The 20,199-nt window shown below is 39.3% G+C and overlaps 1 protein-coding gene across 1 annotated transcript in view; it reads right to left on the bottom strand.

Annotated features, from left to right (window-relative positions):
• The window catches only part of LOC131040991 (uncharacterized), a 152,986-nt gene extending 138,879 nt beyond the window's left edge, over window positions 1–14,107 (bottom strand). The window contains exon 1 of the mRNA XM_057973969.2: window positions 13,126–14,107. Coding sequence (XP_057829952.2) covers window positions 13,126–13,764 — 639 coding nt within the window. The 5' untranslated portion in view covers window positions 13,765–14,107. The remainder of the gene's footprint in view (window positions 1–13,125) is intronic.
• Window positions 14,108–20,199: the final 6,092 nt, after the last annotated feature.

The following is a 20,199-nucleotide window of genomic DNA, read 5'->3' as shown; positions in this document are numbered from 1 at the left end:
AAAAGGTAAACATTGACAATTTCTTCGTATTCAGGATATCCTCTTTGGCCAATTTGAGATTAGAGTCCATGGTTCGGTGGTCTTTGCCTCTTTGTGGAGGGCTTGGGCTCAAGTAAGGCATTTGGTTACTAAATGCTCTATTGTGAGGCAATCCCCTCCTCATGGTGTTACTAGTCGATCAGTATGGCATAATATAGCCCCTAATGGGAAGCCTCTTGCTTTGACACACGGTTGTTCGGCCAAGGATTGTGATCTTCTGGGGATTAAAACCTTTCTATATATATTGGCAAATGGCAAACTTGTTTCCTGGGAGCTGTTGAGATCTGAATATGGGTTGCCTCTATCACAAAAAAGAACCATTTCTATGATTCATAATGCAATGGGTGCTTAGTTCCCTAGCAACCTAATTTCTGATTATCTTATTAACAAGATCTCATGGCAGGATGGTACTAAACTTTGCTCTGTATCAGTCAATGAGATCTTTTGCATGTTAGTTGGCTCGGAAGAAGTTTATAAATGGCTTAATAAGGCTTGGAACTTGATGTGGCCTAACTCCAAATGTCAAAAGGCTCTGTCTCACCTTTGGTAGAAGCCGGTTGAACCTAAGAAAACCTGTTTTAGATGGTTGCTTATTCTTAAGTAACCTGTTGTTGACCATGTTTTACAGTCCTATGTTGTGGCCCCCAAGAAATGTGAATTATGTGATTTGCCTGAAACTTTCGAACATCTCTTCTTTGACTACAAATATGCAATGGCTCTTTGGTATTTGATGTTTGGTTTACCTATTAATAGAAGTGATTCGAATGATTTTTCTTGGTCTGAGATTCTTGTCGAGTATGTCGAAAGTTTAATGTGAAATTGAGTAGATTTTGGCTTGTGCTTACCAATGAGATTTTTTGGCTATTATGGAAAAAGAGGAATGAAGAAATCTTTCAGTGCAAGAGAAGACACCTTAATGAGTTCAACAACAAACTCACCTTCCTAACTATTGTGATATAGGTTCCTACTCTATGGAGATTTCAAAAGACAAGTTTATGATATTATTAACAGAAGGGGTCATGCTATTGTTCAAATCAGACATTATTGCTGCTCACTGCTTTCCACATGGCAAGAATAACTTGAATAAAGAAGAACAGGAGTTGCTCAATCAGTATATGACAGAGAAAAAAATGACCAATCAGAAGGAAGAAGGCAGTAAGAGACAAAGAAAGAAGAAGGATATGTGGGACACTCATGTTGTTCCCAATACCAATGTTCCTCCTATCAGCACATATGAGACTAATAAAGATGAATGTAACAGCATCATTAGAACCTAGGACTAATGACTTTTTTCTAGCATATGTATGTAGCTGGATAAACTAGATTATTATTTTGGCAGTGCTGCTTGTTTGGTGATCCTCCGTTAACTTTATTGGGGCTGATGCTCCTTATAATGTAATGCTTGTTTGATACTCTATATTTAATATAAAAAAATAAGCCACTTCACGTAGATAGTGATGCTAGTGGCAATGCCATTGGATCTGATTTCAGTCACGAAGTTAAGATCATTGCCCATTTTAGTGAGAAGCTTAATGATGCCAGCAAAAAGTATTATGTCTATGATCAGGAGTTTTATGCTATAGTTGGAGGCATTATTTATTGCCAAAAAAAATTGTTTTATATAATGATCATCAGGCTTTGCAATATCTTAATAGTCACAGAAAGTTGAATCAAAGGCACTTAAAATCGTTTTGAGTTTTTGTAGATTTATACTTTGTTTCGAAACACAGGAGTGGAAGGTCAAACAAAGTTGTGGATGCCTTAAGCAGAAGGCAAAATTTGTTAACAGAGATGAAAATAGAGGTCATTGGGTTTAATGAACTCAAAAGTTTTCTCCTGGAGATCCAAACTGTGTAGAGGCTTGGAAGGCCTGTTTGGAACCTATCATTTTGGGTAGGGCAAGATGGTTGGATTTCATAATTCAAGATGGTATGATGTTCAAAGGAAGTTAGTTGTGCATCCAAGGAGTTCTATGAGTGAGAACCTGATTAATGAAAAGCATAGTGAAGGGGTTGTTGGGAACTTTGGTCGAGATAAGACCATTGCTCTTGTTAGTGAGAATTATTACTGGCCACAATTGCACCAAGATGTGAAGAAGTTTGTGCACAGTTGCAGAGTATGCCATATGACCGAAGAAGTAAGTCAAAATATTGGGCTATATCAGCCATTATCTATACTAGAGAGAATATGGGAAGATATTGGCATGGACTTTGTTCTTGATTTATTGAGGACACAAAGAGAACATGATTCAATATTTATGGTAGTGTACAGGTTTTCAAGGATGGCACATTTCATTCCATGCAAGAAGACTAGTGATGTTGTTCACATTATACATTCAATTTTAAGAGAAGTGATTAGACTACATGGTCTACCTAAGAGTATAGTTTCAGATTGAGATACCAGCTTTGTTGGGTATTTCTAGAGAGCATTATGGAAGAAGCTAAAGATCAATTTGAAGTTTACTTCTACACGCCATCCACAGAGTAATGGGCAAATAGAGGTGGTGAATAGGATTGGAGCAACCTGCTAAGATGTTTAGTAGGAGATAAGCCCAAGGGATGGGTTTTGATTCTACTACAGGAAGAGTTTGCATACAACAAATCTGAGAACATGAGTACTAGTAAATCCCCATTCCAAAATGTATATGGGAGTAGTTAGAGATATACTTCTAAGTTGAGAAATATTGACAAAGTAGAAAAGAGCAGTGTAAAGGCTGAAGATTTTGCAAAGCATCTGAAGGACTTGCACAAGAGGTAAGAAAGTATATTAATAAGATGAATTCTCGGTACAAAGCTAAGGTAGATTAGAAATGGAAATTTAAGGAATTTCAAGTTGGAGATGAAGTAATGGTTCGCCTGAGGAAGGAAAGGTTCGCTATGGGAACTATAACAAGTCAAAAAATGAAGAAATTTGAACCATGCAAGATCTTGAGGAAGCATGATTCAAGAAAAGCTTATGAGGTAGAATTGTTGATAGGAATAAACATATCTCTTGTGTTCAACATTACTGATTGGACAAAGTATCATGCAGGAGGCACGAAGGATGGACCAATAAAAGAACTATGAAATATTCTAGCAAAACTAAGGAGAAGAGATAAAAGACATCTTGGATAGTCGTGTGGGCATCAAGACAAGAAATAGGCATATGAAGAATGCTTGGATAAGTGGAAAGGAAGCCCTATTGAAAATTCATCATGGCTATCCAAAGCAAAGGTTACCATCTTGGTTTTCCTCCTAACACCTAAGATGTCATGTCCCCTCTTTAGTTCTGTCTAGCAGAGACATGTGAGTCAACTTATTATGGGGTCTTGTAGGCTGACAACGATGGATAGAGACTCAATGTGGTAATACAGTGTCTGGGACTTGGTGTTCTGGCAGTAGTTGATCAGTTTGGAGCAGTTCCTTATTTTTAGGAGACCGTTCCTACATTTATGGAGGATATCCCTACTATTTAGGAGGTTATGACCATACCCAGGGTTGGGTCTCCTTGAGATTATTCCTTGGGTTCAGTTTCAGAGGATTTGGGTTTGTTTCCTAGTTTCTAGGAGCATCCCTAGATTTTAGGGATGAGACTGCCAGTGGATCCTTGATTTCCGACTTCAGTCACAGACAAGTGGCAGGTTGACTTTCTGGTTTGTGGTGTCATTTGAGCATTTTGTAGCTATTTGGGTTATATTTTTAATATTTCCTAAGTTCGCGTTTATTATTTAAATAAGGCTATGTTTATAGCCATTTTGGAGTAATAAGGGGTTTTTGGCCTCATCTGGATGCGTATCCCTTGGTGTAATAGCTCGTTGGAAAGGTCTTGGACTTTTCTAAATATTTCTCTTTTGACTCAGATCCTTTTGGTGAACGGATTTCTTTATATTTGAAAAAAGGTCATTTTCTATGCACTTGGCAACTTAAAATGAGAAATATAACATTTTAACCCTAAACGCCCCATTGAGTCACTTTTAGGGTTCGAGCTAAGTGGGAAGGTGTTATAAGGAAGTTGAGACCTAATTCTTATTATCTTTTACACATTTTACATCTTGGATTTGAGATTTGGCTCCGGAAGAGCTTTTCAGCATCTGGGACGCCAACCCCAATGCCTTGCCTGTTTGGGACGTAGCCCCCAATACAGTGGTTTGGATTTGCTTGCAGCTATTAGCATCTTGGAGATTGTACGGCATTCTTTCTGGAGGTTCAACAATTCTGACAGAGTTCAGCGTGGGGTTTGGGGTTTCTAACCAGTTGGGTGTACTTGGCAGCCGTACGGCTGTACCTGGCAGCCACTTTCCTTCCCACGTGCAGCACTTGGAGGGTTGGAATCTTGTCGTAGCTTCATTCCTGGTTATGTTACTCTTTCAGCATTCAGGTTGGAATTATTCCTGATTGTAATCTTCCTGGAATTATTGGAAATCTTCATCTGGTCAAATATTTGATTTTATATTCAGAAATCTGCCTTGAATCGAATTTGTTTTGGCTGTATATGAACTTCATTTTCAGTACTTTGTTCATGTACTTGTACTTCATTATTTACTTGTTGAAAAATCATCAAAATACAAAAAAAATCCAACCCTTCTGCAACTTCTGTCTATTTCTGAAAGAAAATATTAATAAGCAGGAAGAATCAATTTAAAATAATAAAAATTACAGCAGATTAGTAAAAGAGATCCATCAGGGATCTTTCAATGGTATCAAAGCTATCATCCTGCCAGCCTGTAGGGTTTGTGTGGAATTTTCACACTAGGGTTACATTTCATTCTATGCATCCGGGTAGAGAGGAGATACACAGGTATTATACACACAGGGTAGCTCAACAGGAGCGTGAGATTGGAATTGAACAGGTACCCAGCATGGCAGATGAACAAGGGGGTGCTAGACAGAACCGGGTTGAGGATGAAGAACGGGAGATGATGAGAACTCTCATCACTACACAGCCCAGGATAGTCCAAACACTTGACAGATTACAGGAAACTTTGGCATGAATGGAGTTGGATAGAAATAGGGGCAGACATGGGCGGAACAGATCAATTTCAATGGCAGGCAGTCAGCATAGCCTTCAGTCCCATTCATCAGTTGGGAGCTCCCTTCATTCCTCTAAGCGGGAATGCCATCGTACACCTGCTATGGATAGACCTTTGCTTCCTCAGTTTGTACCAGGTGAACAGCCAACACAGGAAGATCCACCAGAGGTTGGGTTCCAGGAGTCAGTTTTGGCACAGCTGAGTGGAGAGCCCTACCCCCAGAGGTTAGGGATGTTTTCCCTCTTCCCCAGTATTGTGCACAGCGTAGAGATACAACTAGGTTCCGAGTAGATCGTGGTTATAGACCACCACAGCAACAGAACTATGACCTCAATAGAGCTACTGGGAAGATCACATTGGCTACATATGATGGCTCTGGTGATACGAGTGCACGAGCTTGGGTGCACAAGCTGGACATATATCTATCCTTGAGGCCCATGCCTGAGCGTGAGGCTATTCAGTTTGCTATGTTGCATTTAGACAGGATTGCCTATGATTGGTGGCACCATGGATTGGTCACCCAGGATCATGCCTTGGTACGTTCCTATGCCGAGTTCACTGAACGACTCATTACACGGTTTGACCGTAAGGATACAGAGCTCTACTATAGAGAGTTGGCACATCTTACACAGACTGGGCATGCAGAAGCTTATATTAATGAGTTCCAGCGTATTGCGGTTATGGTACCTGATATGCCCCAGAGGCGGAGTGTGATGTTATTTATTGAGGGGTTGCAGGATAGACTTAAGGGATTGGTACGTGCTTTCCAGCCGGCCACTCTTAAGGAAGCCATTGATGTGACATTGAGACTGGATACTGTTCCCACTTCTTATCAGGCAGATAAGAAGTCATTCAGGGACTCTCGGCCTGCATAGAAGGCCAATACTTCACAGAATAAAGGAGGGTCATCATCTAGACCCCCTTGGATGAATCAAGAGACGAGGAACAAATTGAGAAGGAAAAAGTTATGCTTTTCCTACAAGGAACCCTGGGAACCAGGACACTATTGTATGGGTAAAGGAAAGGTTCATTTGATTGAGGTGACATCTGAGTTAGGGGATGAGGAGGTACCCGACACTGACACTGAGGATAGCATGGAGGATGTTGAGCAGGTGCAGACACAGTTGGAGTTAGATACCCTTGAGCCTTTGGCGACAACCAAAGTAACTATGGCTACCCTCTCCAGTTATCCTAAATTTCATGCCTTTAGGTTGAAAGGTACACTGAAGGGCAAGCGGGTCATGAGCTTGGTAGAAATAGGTGCCACACATAACTTTATTGATTAGAAGTTAGTGGAGAGGCGTGGATTACAGTATGAGGAGTTTGGTGGTTTTGGAGTGAAGGTGGCAGATGGTGCTATTTTGGGCTGTACTAAACGGATTCCACAGCTTAGTATTCAGATGGGGGATTATACTCTGACCGATGATTTTTATGTGCTTCCATTAGAGGATTATGATGTGGTCTTGGGCATGCAGTGGTTACAGGGTATTGGGCGTTGCATTATTGATCACCACCGTATGCAGTTAGAGTTTCTTTCTGGGAGGAAGAAGACTATCTTGAGGGCAGCTTCAGATGGTGGACCTAAGGAGGTGTCTTCTCGCAGGATGGAGACTATTATTAGACATAATGATGTGATTTGGGCTACACATTGTTTGGTGAAGTCCAAAGCACCTACACCTCAAGATGGCAGGGTATTTCATGTTGATATTCAGTGAATGATGGACCGTCATGGGAGAGTATTTGGTGACATACTTTCTGGAGTGCCTCCAAATAAGGGTTTTGAGCATGGTATAGAGATGGAGGATGGAGCGAAGCCAGTGATTACCACCCCATATCGTCATCCTCAAGCCTATAAGGATGAAATTGAAAAGACTATTCATGAGTTGTTGGATATGGATTTCATTCGGCCTAGTTCTAGCCCCTTTGCTTCTTCTGTAGTGCTTGTTAAGAAGGATGGGACTCTACGGATGTGTATAGATTACAGAGCCTTGAACAAGAAGACAATCAAGAACAGATACCCTATTCCACGCATTGATGAGTTGTTGGGTGAGCTTCATGGAGCTATCTACTTCTCTAAGATTGATCTTCGTTCAGGTTACCATCAGATACGTGTACGAGCAGAGGATGTACACAAGACTGCCTTCCGTTGTCACTATGGGCACTATGAGTTTCTGGTAATGCCTTTTGGCCTTACCAATGCACCGGCCACTTTCCAATCCTGTATGAACCATATCTTCAACAAGCAATTGAGGAAGTCGGTTCTAGTGTTCTTTAACGACATATTGACTTACAGTCGTACTTGGGAGGACCATCTCAGACATGTTGGGGAGGTACTTAGCATTATGGAGAGCCAGTCTCTATTTGCTAAGTTATCCAAATGTGACTTTGGACTTAGGGAGGTTTTATATTTGGGCCGTGTGATCAGTGTTGATGGGGTGAAGGCGCATGAGGAGAAAATTCAGGCGATTCGGGATTGGCCACGCCCTCAGAACATTACTGAGTTACGTGGGTTCCTTGGTTTATGTGCTTATTACAGAAGATTTGTGAGAGGTTTCTCTTAGTTGGCAGCACCTTTGACAGACCTCACAAAGAAAGGGGTGTTCAGATGGACAGAACAGGCACAGGGAGTCTTTGATAGACTCAAGGAGGTCATGAGCACTTGTCCCGTTTTGGCATTACCTGATTTCTCGCAGCCATTTGTCCTAGAGTGTGATGCTTCAAGTCTGGGCATAGGAGTTGTGTTGATGCAGAACAGACACCCCATTGCCTATGAGAGTCGGAAGCTACGAGATAATGAGAGGTTGTACTCTACCTATGATAAGGAAATGTTGGCTATTATGCATGCTTTAGCCAAATTCAAACAGTATCTTGTTGGCAGCCAATTTGTCGTAAGAACCGACCACAACAGTTTGAAATATTTCCTAGATCAGACAGAGCTCAATGATCGACAGCAAAAATGGGTGAGCAAGATTCAGGCTTATGATTTCGATATCGAATTCATAAAAGGAAAGAATAATACTGTGGCTGATGCACTCTCTAGGAAACCATCACTTGCTGCCTTATGTTCGTTGAGCGAGATTTCAGCAGATTGGAAGGCTCAACTTTTGGTTGAGTATTCCAAAAATCAGCATGCTTGTGAGGTCATGGATGGTTTGATAGTGGACGACAGATACAGTGTGGTAGATGATATTATCTATTACAAGGGCAGGGTTTATCTTGTTCCGGGTTCACAGTTGAAGGAACAAATTTTGCATGCTTTCCATGATACTCCTACAGCAGGACATCCAGGGTATGTTAAGACTTACAGAGCGGTTCGAGAGAGATTCTCTTGGAAGGGTCTCAAAGATGATGTTTTGCGACATGTCCGTGAGTGTATGACTTGTCAGCAGAACAAGTCAGAGCATACTTATCCTACTGGGTTGTTACAGCCCTTGCCTATACCGGAACAGAAGTGGACTGGGATTTCTATGGACTTCATTACAGGTCTTCCTCGGGTGTAAGGGAAGGATTGTATCTATGTGGTCATGGATAGGCTAACAAAATATGCCCACTTCTTTCCCACTGCAGTTGATTTTACAGCATCTCAGGTGGCTGAGCTATTTTTCAGAGAGGTGTTTAGACTCCATGGTCTTCCCAAGACCATAGTGAGTGACAGGGACAGCAGATTCATGAGTTCTTTTTGGCATGAACTTTTCAAGCTAGCAGGCACTGAGTTGACACCTAGTACTAGTTACCACCCTCAAACAGATGGACAGACCGAAATAGTCAATAAGTGGATTGAGGGATATTTGTGTAACTATGTGTCAGGGCAGCAGAAAGCATGGGTACGTTGGTTGTATTTGGACGAATATTGTTATAATACTACGCACCATATGTCCATTGGTATGACGCCTTTCAAAGCTCTCTACGGCTATGAGGCATTATCCTTCATTGATTTAGCTCTGAGTGACAGTAGAGTTCCTTTGGCTCAGGATTGATTACAGGAGAATCAGGATATCATGAGATCTCTCAGGGAGAATTTACAGCATGCACAGAATCAGCAAAAGATATACGCTGATCGGCATAGGATTGAGAGAGCATTTGAGGTGGATGACATGGTTTTCTTGTGCTTACAACCATACCGGCAAAGCACCCTTAAAGGGGGGGAGCTAAGAAGCTCAAACCACGTTTTTATGGACCATACAGGGTACTCAGGTGAGTTGGAGAGGTTGCTTATGAGGTTGAGTTACCACCAGGCAGTAAAATTCATAATGTGTTTCACGTATCTTAACTGAAAAAGGCCCTTGGACAACATATTACAATTTCACCCAATTTGCCTCCCATGGATGAGGAAGGTAAATTGACTTTGGTTCCTGAGGAGATTCTTGAGGTGAGGGAGCGGCGGTTGAGAAGCAGGGTGATTCGTGAGTATTTGGTACGTTGGAAAAATCTTCGCATAGAGGATGCCACTTGGGAGGGTGAGGCCATTTTACAACATCCAGCATTATAGTTGCTTGTGGGCAAGCATCTCCGAGAGGGGAGGACTGTCATGTCCCCTCTTTAGTTCTGTCTAGCAGAGACATGTGAGTCAGCTTATTATGGGGTCTTGTAGGCTGACAGCGATGGATAGAGACTCAATGTGGTAATACAGTGTCTGGGACTTGGTGTTCTGGCAGTAGTTGATCAGTTTGGAGCAGTTCCTTATTTTTAGGAGACCGTTCCTACATTTATGGAGGATATCCCTACTATTTAGGAGGTTATGACCATACCTAGGGTTGGGTCTCCTTGAGATTATTCCTTGGGTTCAGTTTCAGAGGATTTGGGTTTGTTTCCTAGTTTCTAGGAGCATCCCTAGATTTTAGGGATGAGACTGCCAGTGGATCCTTGATTTCCGACTTCAGTCACAGACAGGTGGCAGGTTGACTTTCTGGTTTGTGGTGTCATTTGAGCATTTTGTAGCTATTTGGGTTATATTTTTAATATTTCCTAAGTTAGCGTTTATTATTTAAATAAGGCTATGTTTATAGCCATTTTGGAGTAATAAGGGGTTTTTGGCCTCATCTGGATGCGTATCCCTTGGTGTAATAGCTCGTTGGAAAGGTCTTGGACTTTTCTAAATATTTCTCTTTTGACTCAGATCCTTTCGGTGAACGGATTTCTTTATATTTGAAAAAAGGTCATTTTCTATGCACTTGGCAACTTAAAATGAGAAATATAACATTTTAACCCTAAACGCCCCATTGAGTCACTTTTAGGGTTCAAGCTAAGTGGGAAGGTGTTATAAGGAAGTTGAGACCTAATTCTTATTATCTTTTACACATTTTACATCTTGGATTTGAGATTTGGCTCCGGAAGAGCTTTTCAGCATCTGGGACGCCAACCCCAATGCCTTGCCTGTTTAGGACGTAGCCCCCAATACAGTGGTTTGGATTTGCTTGCAGCTATTAGCATCTTGGAGATTGTACGGCATTCTTTCTGGAGGTTCAGCGATTCTGACAGAGTTCAGTGTGGGGTTTGGGGTTTCTAACCAGTTGGGTGTACTTGGCAGCCGTACGGCTGTACCTGGCAGCCACTTTCCTTCCCACGTGCAGCACTTGGAGGGCTGGAATCTTGCCGTAGCTTCATTCCTAGTTATGTTACTCTTTCAGCATTCAGGTTGGAATTATTCCTGATTGTAATCTTCCTGGAATTATTGGAAATCTTCATCTAGTCAAATATTTGATTTTATATTCAGAAATCTACCTTGAATCGAATTTGTTTTGGCTGTATATGAACTTCATTTTCAGTACTTTGTTCATGTACTTGTACTTCATTATTTACTTGTTGAAAAATCATCAAAATACAAAAAGAATCCAACCCTTCTGCAACTTCTGTCTATTTCTAAAAGAAAATATTAATAAGCAGGAAAAATCAATTTAAAATAATAAAAATTACAACAGATTAGTAAAAGAGATCCATTGGGGATCTTTCATAAGATGTGACAAGGTCACCTCTCAAATTAGCCATGGTGTCTAATGCAGTAGCATCTAGAATGTGAGAACAATCTTACATCACCCAAACAAAATTATTTTGATTTCTATTTTTAGTAAGAATAAGGGCTAAAAATAGCAATTTTCTATTTTTAATAAGTTTTCATATGAATGCATTGGAACCCAAAATTTTCCCCAAAGCTCCAAATTAGTAAACTGCACATTGTGGGTGAGTTTCGAGCCAAGATTAGCTCTAGAATGGTATATATTAATCATTTAATTTTCTAGCATTCTAATAAATTCTTTAGATTGAGATATGAGGCCTTAAACAACCTTTTCTGGGTCCAAAAATGGTCGTATTTTGGAAGTTGTAGGGCACTTTGAGTACTTCAATTTTTTAAAAATAGACTCAATTGGGTGCCCCCAGATCAAAAGTTATGGCTCCCAAAATTTGTACTAAATTTGGGAAAATAAATTGGGAGGGTAAAAGGGACAACTAGATTCATATGGTTCCCAAATGGGAGTCACTGTTTAGTGACATGCAAAAAAAATCCTATAAATTCATCATAAATGGAAAGAAGCTCATTCAGGATAAGGAGATTGGTGAAGTGGTTGTTTTCAGCACAGGGTTAGGTGTTGTTGTTTCTGGTGGCCATTATTGTAATTTCCTGACTTGCATGTTTGATTTTCCTGCTTATATTGCAACCCATATTGTTGTAACAGAGGTCTTATGACTGTAATAGTTGTATTACAGGTTTTGTACTTGATTTGATAAAATAATAATAAAAGTTGCATACTTGTTTGTCTTCAAATTTCTTTTGTTTGTGTAGGATTGTATTTGAGGAGGAGTACCCTTCATCATGTACGGCTCCCTTAAACCAATTCACCAATCAAAAAACAGGAAGGGCTAGAGAAATTAACACTTGGATTATATACTAGAACATTATCACAATCTAATCAACAATATCAACCAAATCAAATCTTACATCCTATAGAGCAAAGAAAAAATATGTAATGACAGTGAAATTATTAATAAGAAGAATTTGGGGTATTATAAAGGTTTTACTTATCTTTAAATTTTGATTGATTAAAACCATTTTTTCAGCATTATATGCTTGAAAAACAAAATGAACATTGCAAAACTATGGATTGGTGCCCATGAAATAGTGAGCGAAATTGGTTGCTATTGCTTGTGAGCTACGAAGCAAAACCAAATGCTAATCTAATCTAAAAACACTCATTGACGCGAGCAAATTCGTAAAATTTGTAATAATAATGCAGTTGAAGATGCGTATCATTTCCTTTTAACTTGCCCTACCTGTAATAATGTGAGAAACAAATTCCCCCGATTTCACAAATCAAATAATATTCAAGAGATTCTAACTTACAAGAATCGATACAACTTGGTTACCTCATCTCCATCATGTTCAAAATAGAAATGATATTATATCCACACCTATATGAACGACTACTAAGGGCATTCTATACTCAAGTGATCACACAAAAAAGAAGAAGAAGAAAAATAAGAATTGTAACATCAAGATTAATCACACAATTGACACTTCCATCTACAAAGAGATGATTATAAGGATGGCAATAATAATGAACAACTCCATTAACAAATTATAAAATAAAGTTAACATAAAACTATAAATCTACATGATCATTTAAAGGTCCCACAGATCAAAGTGTTCTAAAGGAGATTGAAAGTTGCCATCGTCACATAGAGGAAGAGATAAATAATTTGTACAATCCATGATTCTATATGTCAGCATAGATAACGATGTAAATATCTTATATACACAAACATGGGTATGATCATGTATACATGATTTTGAGCATGCATGCATGTTTAAGCTTCTATAGATACGTGCAAACATATATACAATGTACATGGGTAGAAGCATTTATAAACATGCATGGCACGAGTATCCATACGCATACGTGGGTAATAAGTATATATACATGTAGAAGCGTATATGTACGTGTAGAAGCGTGTTATATGTATGTGTGTGAGAGAGACAACTTGAAGTGGTGGAGTTTCCTTGATGTGCTCTATAATTTCATAGTAATAAAACCATTTTTTACAGTATTTGTAATCTGAAATAGCATAAACCTACACAGCCATACCTGCACAGATGAGTCTAAAGAATCTTTATCACTTGGTTGTAACTGTGCTTCCAAAGAAGATATTTTCTCTGACAACTCTGCATTCTTCTGCCGCTCTCTTTCAAGTTCAGCCCAAAGGTCGGTCACATTCACAGACGACTCATTTACAGCATTGTTCACACTTGAGTCCTCTGGTGAAGGATGCGCTATGTTAAGGCAGTTGGAAGAAGGATTTTCACTGTCACATGAGTTATCAGGTATAACAGGACGAATGGCAGACTCGAGACAAGAGTTAGGTGTAGACACAGGTGTAGATGTAGTACTAGTAGTAGAAAAAGCTCTCCCTGATGTCAAAGTGGGCAAGTGGGTATGGGTGGTGAGAGCACAACAGTAGGCACCTCCATTGTTGCTTATGGAAGCTGAATGCCTTCTTCCATCTAGCTCTGTGGAGTGGCTGTAGAATGGTATTGCTGTTGCATCCTCCCATCCCTCTCTGTTGAAGCTGCCAAGGTAGGAAGAGGTCCTGTCACCCTCCAAGCCTACCAGAGATGAAATGGAAATGGGTTTCTCACAGGATGGCGCTTCCACCAACAGAGGAGGGCCACCTCCCATGTGCTCCAAATGAAGCCTGTGGCCACTGCCGGACTGGAAGTCTGCCATTCCAACATTAACCCGCCATTTTTTCACCTGCCATCGTCAGCTAACACTGCTCGATCTCAATCCTATAGCTGAAAGATTTAAGCTTGGCAGAATACAACAAAGGGAAGGAAAAAATAGATGGGATCTGTAGAAAAAATCTCCACGCCAGAGTAATGAGGCCTGCTGTGCGGTTGTAAGACGGCATGATTGTTAATGGATTGCCCTTTGCGGTTATACATTTTGTGCAGAGTGAGGTAGTGGCCTCGTTTGCATGGTGCGTGGTTCATGTACCCATGCACCAGCCGTGGTCAGCCTTTGGTATGCCAATTCCTTATACCTGCCTTGGGTTTTGTGACATTTTGTACGTATGTGTTCATTATATCTTTTCAATGAAAGCTCTGCTCCTTTCTGTTTTAAGCATGAAAAAAAGCTTTTCTCCTTTGTCAATTTAACCCTTTATCATAATGGTGAAAAGTAAGTGTATATTTTATATTCTTATTTCTATTTTTTACTTAGTTTATTAGTTCCTGCCCTAGTTATTATGCATTCACCTTGGTCATTTATTTTTTTAGCTAACCAATCAAATTTAAGAATTTTAAACAACTCTATAGTTCATATTTATTTTGTATTTTATGTAATTATAAAAATATCATTTTTCTTTACTCTCATTGGACAATACAATTTTTGAAACAAAAAATTCTTATTTTTTGTACATTTAATAAATGATATATACAAACATTTAATTAAATTTTTAGTACAGTACATATAGAATAAATAAATGATATTCGCCCATGTACAAAAATCCGTGAAAGCATTTGTTTTGTGAATTGAATGCTTATTAAATGGTTACAGTTTCTCTTTTAGCTTTTAATGTCTTATTTTCATCATCGTTTAGTCTCTGTGATTCTCCTGTACAAAACAAAATTGGGATTTCGTCTTTATCACTAACAGAGGTCGCGATATCTCCAGATCCATAACAAAATGGGCTAGGTTAATTGTTTTTATATCTATCTCTAAAGTTTTATTTTTTTATCTTTTGCTTTATTTATCTGCTAATCTTAATATGGTATTAATATTACATCTTGTTGTTCAATTCCTATTACCAGTTTTGTCAAATATATCTCATTTTTTGGGCTTCTACTTAAAATCCTTTAATTACTCATTGTGTTTGGGGGTTTACAGAAAATACCTCATTTTTTGAGCTTTTACTTCAAAATTTACAAATTTTCTCATTTTTATTGAACTTTCACTATAAATCTCTTGAATCCTCTGTTGTTAACCTGTTCTATTATGTTTCAGAATCTCACAAATGCCAATCTTTGTACGGCAATGATGTTTTTGGCCACTTAAAATTAGGGTTTTGGATTTCCATATATTCTTGTAGACTTAGATTTTTCATCACCGGTTTACTGCAAAGGCTTCCTGTCTCAGAATTGCTACTATCGGAACTGCTGGACTTGCTGAACTAAGACAACCTTACAACCTTATAGATTTAAGCTTCTTCATATGCAGTATCCTATAAATCTATAATTTGGGTGTTCAATTTGGAGATTTAGTTGTTGTGTTACTTGAAATATTCTTTAAAAAAATCAAGAATTTCATCTTTTAAACAATAAATCACATTTGTATCCTCCAAATGATGAGGCATTTTGTCAAACACTTAACGTACCACATCCATGCTACCATAAATTGCAAATATGGGTACCAGGATAGTCGCAAATACAACATCTGACAAATTTCCCTTAATCGTTATACTCGAATGGATGCCCAAACTCTGTTTCAAAGCTCCCATTTTGACACAGGCTAGGAAAACGTTGGCAAATTTTGTGGAGTTAAGATTTATGCCCCCCATTTGCATTTCTCCAAACAATTTTAACGCTTTCTATTGTGTGCATACCCAACATTCATTTCATTCTATGAGATAACGTTTCTTTCAGACATTTCTATCAAACAGTTTAGACGTCGTGCTTCCACATGACCAAATCTGTATTTGATGGATGTTCATGCCTTGTTTGAGCTTATGGAAAAATGCCAACAAAGAAAGAAACCAGAAACACAAAAAAAAATGTAAATCAAACAACAAATTGTTGTTAAAGAGTAAGTTTGTTGGTCGGAATGTTATTCTCTGCTTGATTTTGTTGAACTGGTTGTTTATCAGTTACAAAATCTGCTCTCCTGGACTGTTGTTGGCATCTTTATGTCTCCTCCCTGTGGTGTTCTTGCTTTTCCCCAAAACATTCCACCAATTCTGCAGCAAAATGAACCTTCTTATTTTTCTTTTTAGCCAAATCTTCCCCTACCAATGGAACAAAACACATACGAAAAAAAACCTCAAATTCAGGCAAGAACATAAATGTTTGGCAGACCATTCTTTAGAATAACCAATTTTTTGGAATTGTTAATCAACGCCGCCAAGACAAACATTGTCGTTCCCTTTTGAATCCCCTTGTCCTATGTTAGCTACTTTAAGATAATTGACATCGTTTCAATTGGTTCTTCTTGGCCAAGCCTTGCTCTAGATGTTAAGTTCCCATATAAATTGCATTATATTCAACAATTCTTTAAGTACTGTGGTATGGAAAATCATCATTATTGAAACATGTGTATGAATTATGATGGCTATTAAAAATGACATTTATATTTGTGTGTGTTTATATTGGTGAAGCAAAAAATGCAATAAAAGCATATCTAGTTTATGTCCATATACATGAATGGTAATTTTAGCTATAATATGATAAATTATATGTTACTGTATACTACTTAAGGGAGTTAGAGCTTAAAACGACTTTCTTTCCAATATATTTGTTAGACCACCCATAATTTTTCCCTTTTTAATTCCAATTCAAGGGTTGGCTTTTATGCCTTTACTTCTGTCGGGTCATTTGTTCTCCTCATACTTGAACCGTTGAACTCTTTTGTCAAAAGGATCATATGGTTCAAGGTTCAAAGCGCGTTTTTAAAAATAAATTTGTTTTGGTCTTTGTCACCATGTGAACAAGCGCTTTTTTTTTTGCTTTTGGTCATTGAAATTTTGAACCCCTTGAACCAAATTTCAAAGGGTTCAAGGTTCAAGGTTCGAAACACCTTTTAGAAAGTCACGGTAATGTATTGTTATATGATGAGTGTGAGTCTTTTTACCTTGAGTTGATGTGCAGTCTTGGACCTTGAACCAAATTTCAAGCAGTTCAAAAGGTTCAAGGTTCACTTGAGATAGTCCTTTTCTTTTGCCGCTCGTTCCCGGTGTTGTTTATGTGTCGCCCGTTACTGTTATATTTCTTAAGTGAACTTGCGCTATTGAACCTTTTGTTCAAGTGGTTCAAGGTTCATAAGTTCATTTCAAACTAACCCGAAAGCTCTTTGGTGGAAATAAAAGCGGCACAACAAGAAGGAATATTCCCTTATTTGGCTTTTTGAAATTCTAAATGTAGAAAGTAATCATGCAAACATCAAATTGCCTGTGCGGAAGTGATGGATAATTAAGAAGGTGTCAGGTTTGTCATTTTACCGTTACTTCGCACGCTTGGGTAAATCATGATGAAGCATGTGTGGCCCTATAGATATTTGCCCGTCTGATTAAAGGAAAAATGTATGAGTTTATTTCCATATTTAGGAAGGTTGCAGTTGCCATACTTCAATAAATTGGAGGCGTTGAAGGTAAAACCAACTATGTTCTCCGGAAGAATTTCCAGTTTTCACGGTGTTATCGGGTAAGTTCAGTTGTTTTCTCCTATGTTTGTGTTTATTTGTGTACTGAAGTTTTATCAGTATTGAAAAGGGGGAAATCTGAAAATTGTTGAGGTAGCATACTGTATTGCTGTTAATATTTCTTGGTTAAGGGAATAGATAGTTAAAATGAGGCCAATGCTGCCAAAGCTTGACCGAACCTCATGTTTAGTGAGTATCTTGCCGGAAATGGAAGACACCTCCTTAGTTCATGTAGATTTGGGGGATTCCCTTGAAAGGACTAAGAACCCTCAGGCTGGTTCATTAATGGAGAAGATAGTTAAGAGCGGTCTTGTGGAAGCTGTTGCATTCCCGCTCGTCGCGTCGTGTCCAGATTTAGTGTTGGCTTGCATGAACAGATATGACTCTGAGAACAGGTGCGTCAGAACCAATGATGGTGAGGTGTTAGTCGGTATTAATACGGAAACAGTGATGGCGACAATGGGTATTCCGCATAAAGAGGAGTATGAGGATTGGACCATTGGAAATTCAAACGCCTATTTCTCTAAGAAGAAGAGCAAATACAGAAGTGTAATTGCAATAAATTGGCTCTTGAGGGTTCAGAAAGGAGGATCATGACTACCCAAACCCCTAACCAGAGAACACCTCATCACAGAGGTGTAGGACATTATTGTGCTTTTGAAAAGAGTAAAGGGGAATTCACATTCCTTCTATTGGGAAGACTGGATGCACTTTTTCATCCAAGTGGTTCTATCTGGTGACAGATTTCTGGATTGGTCTCAGGTAATTGCGGAGAGGTTTCATGAAGGACTAAGCAATTTTGTGGGGATGTTTGGGTTTTACATGTCTTCTTACCTATTTTATATTTTAGCTTGCACAAGAGATTGGCCTGGATTACCCAATGAACCCTAGATTGATGGAATGAGGGTTTACAATTATTACCCTTTGCTGCAACAACAAAGACATGTTGAACAAATTGACAGATGGAATGGAGTCTTTGCAGGAAGGCTGGCCTTTGAACTTCAGGGTGATGCAAACAAGAGAATGTTCATTGAGGCTATGGAATTTGTGAGTATATATGGGAGTTTCTTTATCCAATTTCCACAGTTTACTTACATACAGGTAGGTGGTTTTGAAGGCCAACCATTCAAATTACCCAGGTACGCAATTGATAGCTACGTGCTTACAGAAGTGAGCAGGCAATTAGCTTATATACATAAAAGATTAGGGGCAAGTGGTGAATCCGGGGTGGTATTTCCCGTTGAACTTGGGTATTACAGTTGCAAATCAGTATCAGATGCCTTGAATCTGGAATCGGAGTTCAAAAGGATGAACCTGCAGCCATATGTGGCTAGGCAAAAATTTGACAGCAAAGGTTATGCAAGGGAGAACCTTAATATAGACAGTCATTTCTGCCATGAACCTCAAATAGAGGATTATTGGGAAAACTACAAGGATGAGCACAAAGTAAGAAAGAGGTTGTGGTCAAGATTCACTTTACGACAGATAGCTATCTCGAGGCTCCCAATTAATACATCAAGTGTATTGGAAGATACAGAGGAAGACATCTTGGATCCCAAGTTTGGTACTGAGATTGAAGGGAAACCGATTCTAGAAATTGACTAGAACAAAAAAGAAGATGATAGCATCCAAACAAGGACCTTCAATGTTGTCAGGAGAACAAAGAGATGGTTGAGGAAACTGAAATTCAAGGAGGGTCCTCACATGTCCTCACACGAATCAAGAAGTGATTCACACATCGTGGTTCAATCTCTTGTTTCTGCCACTAATGAAATTGTTGATGTTGCAGGTGTCTCAAAGCCCGTTGTAGAGAAAATACCACCAAGAAGGTCAGGAAGGTCACCATTCGGTCTTACAGCTACCCGAGTAACCCGGTCAAGAAGCAAAAAGAAGAGTAGGGAGCCTGTCCTGCAACAGGTCATGGTGGACTTAGATCCCAACGAAGAGCCTGAGCAAACAATGAAGTCACAGGATCAAAGCGAGCCCAGGATGCAAGAAATGGATACAAATGAAGAAGTGGAAACTCAACAGGATCCCATGAATACTATGGTAATCGTTACCTCCCCAGATGCACAGATCACCCCGCCACCTAAAGGACCTACCAATGCACCAAGATGGCTAGAAGCCACCATTGGAAAGAAGAGGAGCGTGGTGTCGGTCACCATTCCACTGGAGGACATGGTTAGTAAATGCTTGGGAAAAGCATTAAAGCCCAAAAAGCTCAAAACACGAGCAATGCTTGATGTGGACGACATAACAGGACATTGGACAACTGAAGTGGACAGCTGAAGTGGCTAAACCCATTCCTGGGAGAGATGTAGATAAGGCCACGGAGGAAGATTTTACTATGGAGAAAAAAGATTTAGGGGTTGCATCAAGGCTCGTGGATGTAAAACATCTGGAATCCTCTACAAAGAGGATAATCTCAAGGACTTGGAAATATGAAAAAGACAAGAGAGAAATGAAGCAAATAGTCACATAGATGGCAGAATACATCAACGCTATTCACAATCCAGACCCTCAACCATTGTCACAGATACTAGTGTCATTTGACCCTAAGTCTCTAGCAAACCAGAAGATGCTTGATCAAGTTCAAAGGAACATGGTAGTGACGAAGATGTTTAACAAATGGTTGGACCTGACAATTCAACAAGGATCAAAATATATTATTAATCTGGTTAAGGTTTATAAGGATGCAGAAACCATGAGTAAAGAGCTCGAGCTGGAGACGGTCGCCTGGGAAAAGGAAAG

The sequence above is a fragment of the Cryptomeria japonica genome, chromosome 4 (assembly GCF_030272615.1).
Source record: "Cryptomeria japonica chromosome 4, Sugi_1.0, whole genome shotgun sequence".
Taxonomy (NCBI): Eukaryota; Viridiplantae; Streptophyta; class Pinopsida; order Cupressales; family Cupressaceae; genus Cryptomeria; species Cryptomeria japonica.
Note: the sequence above shows the minus strand (reverse complement) of the source record. Positions and strands in the feature narration are given on the sequence as shown.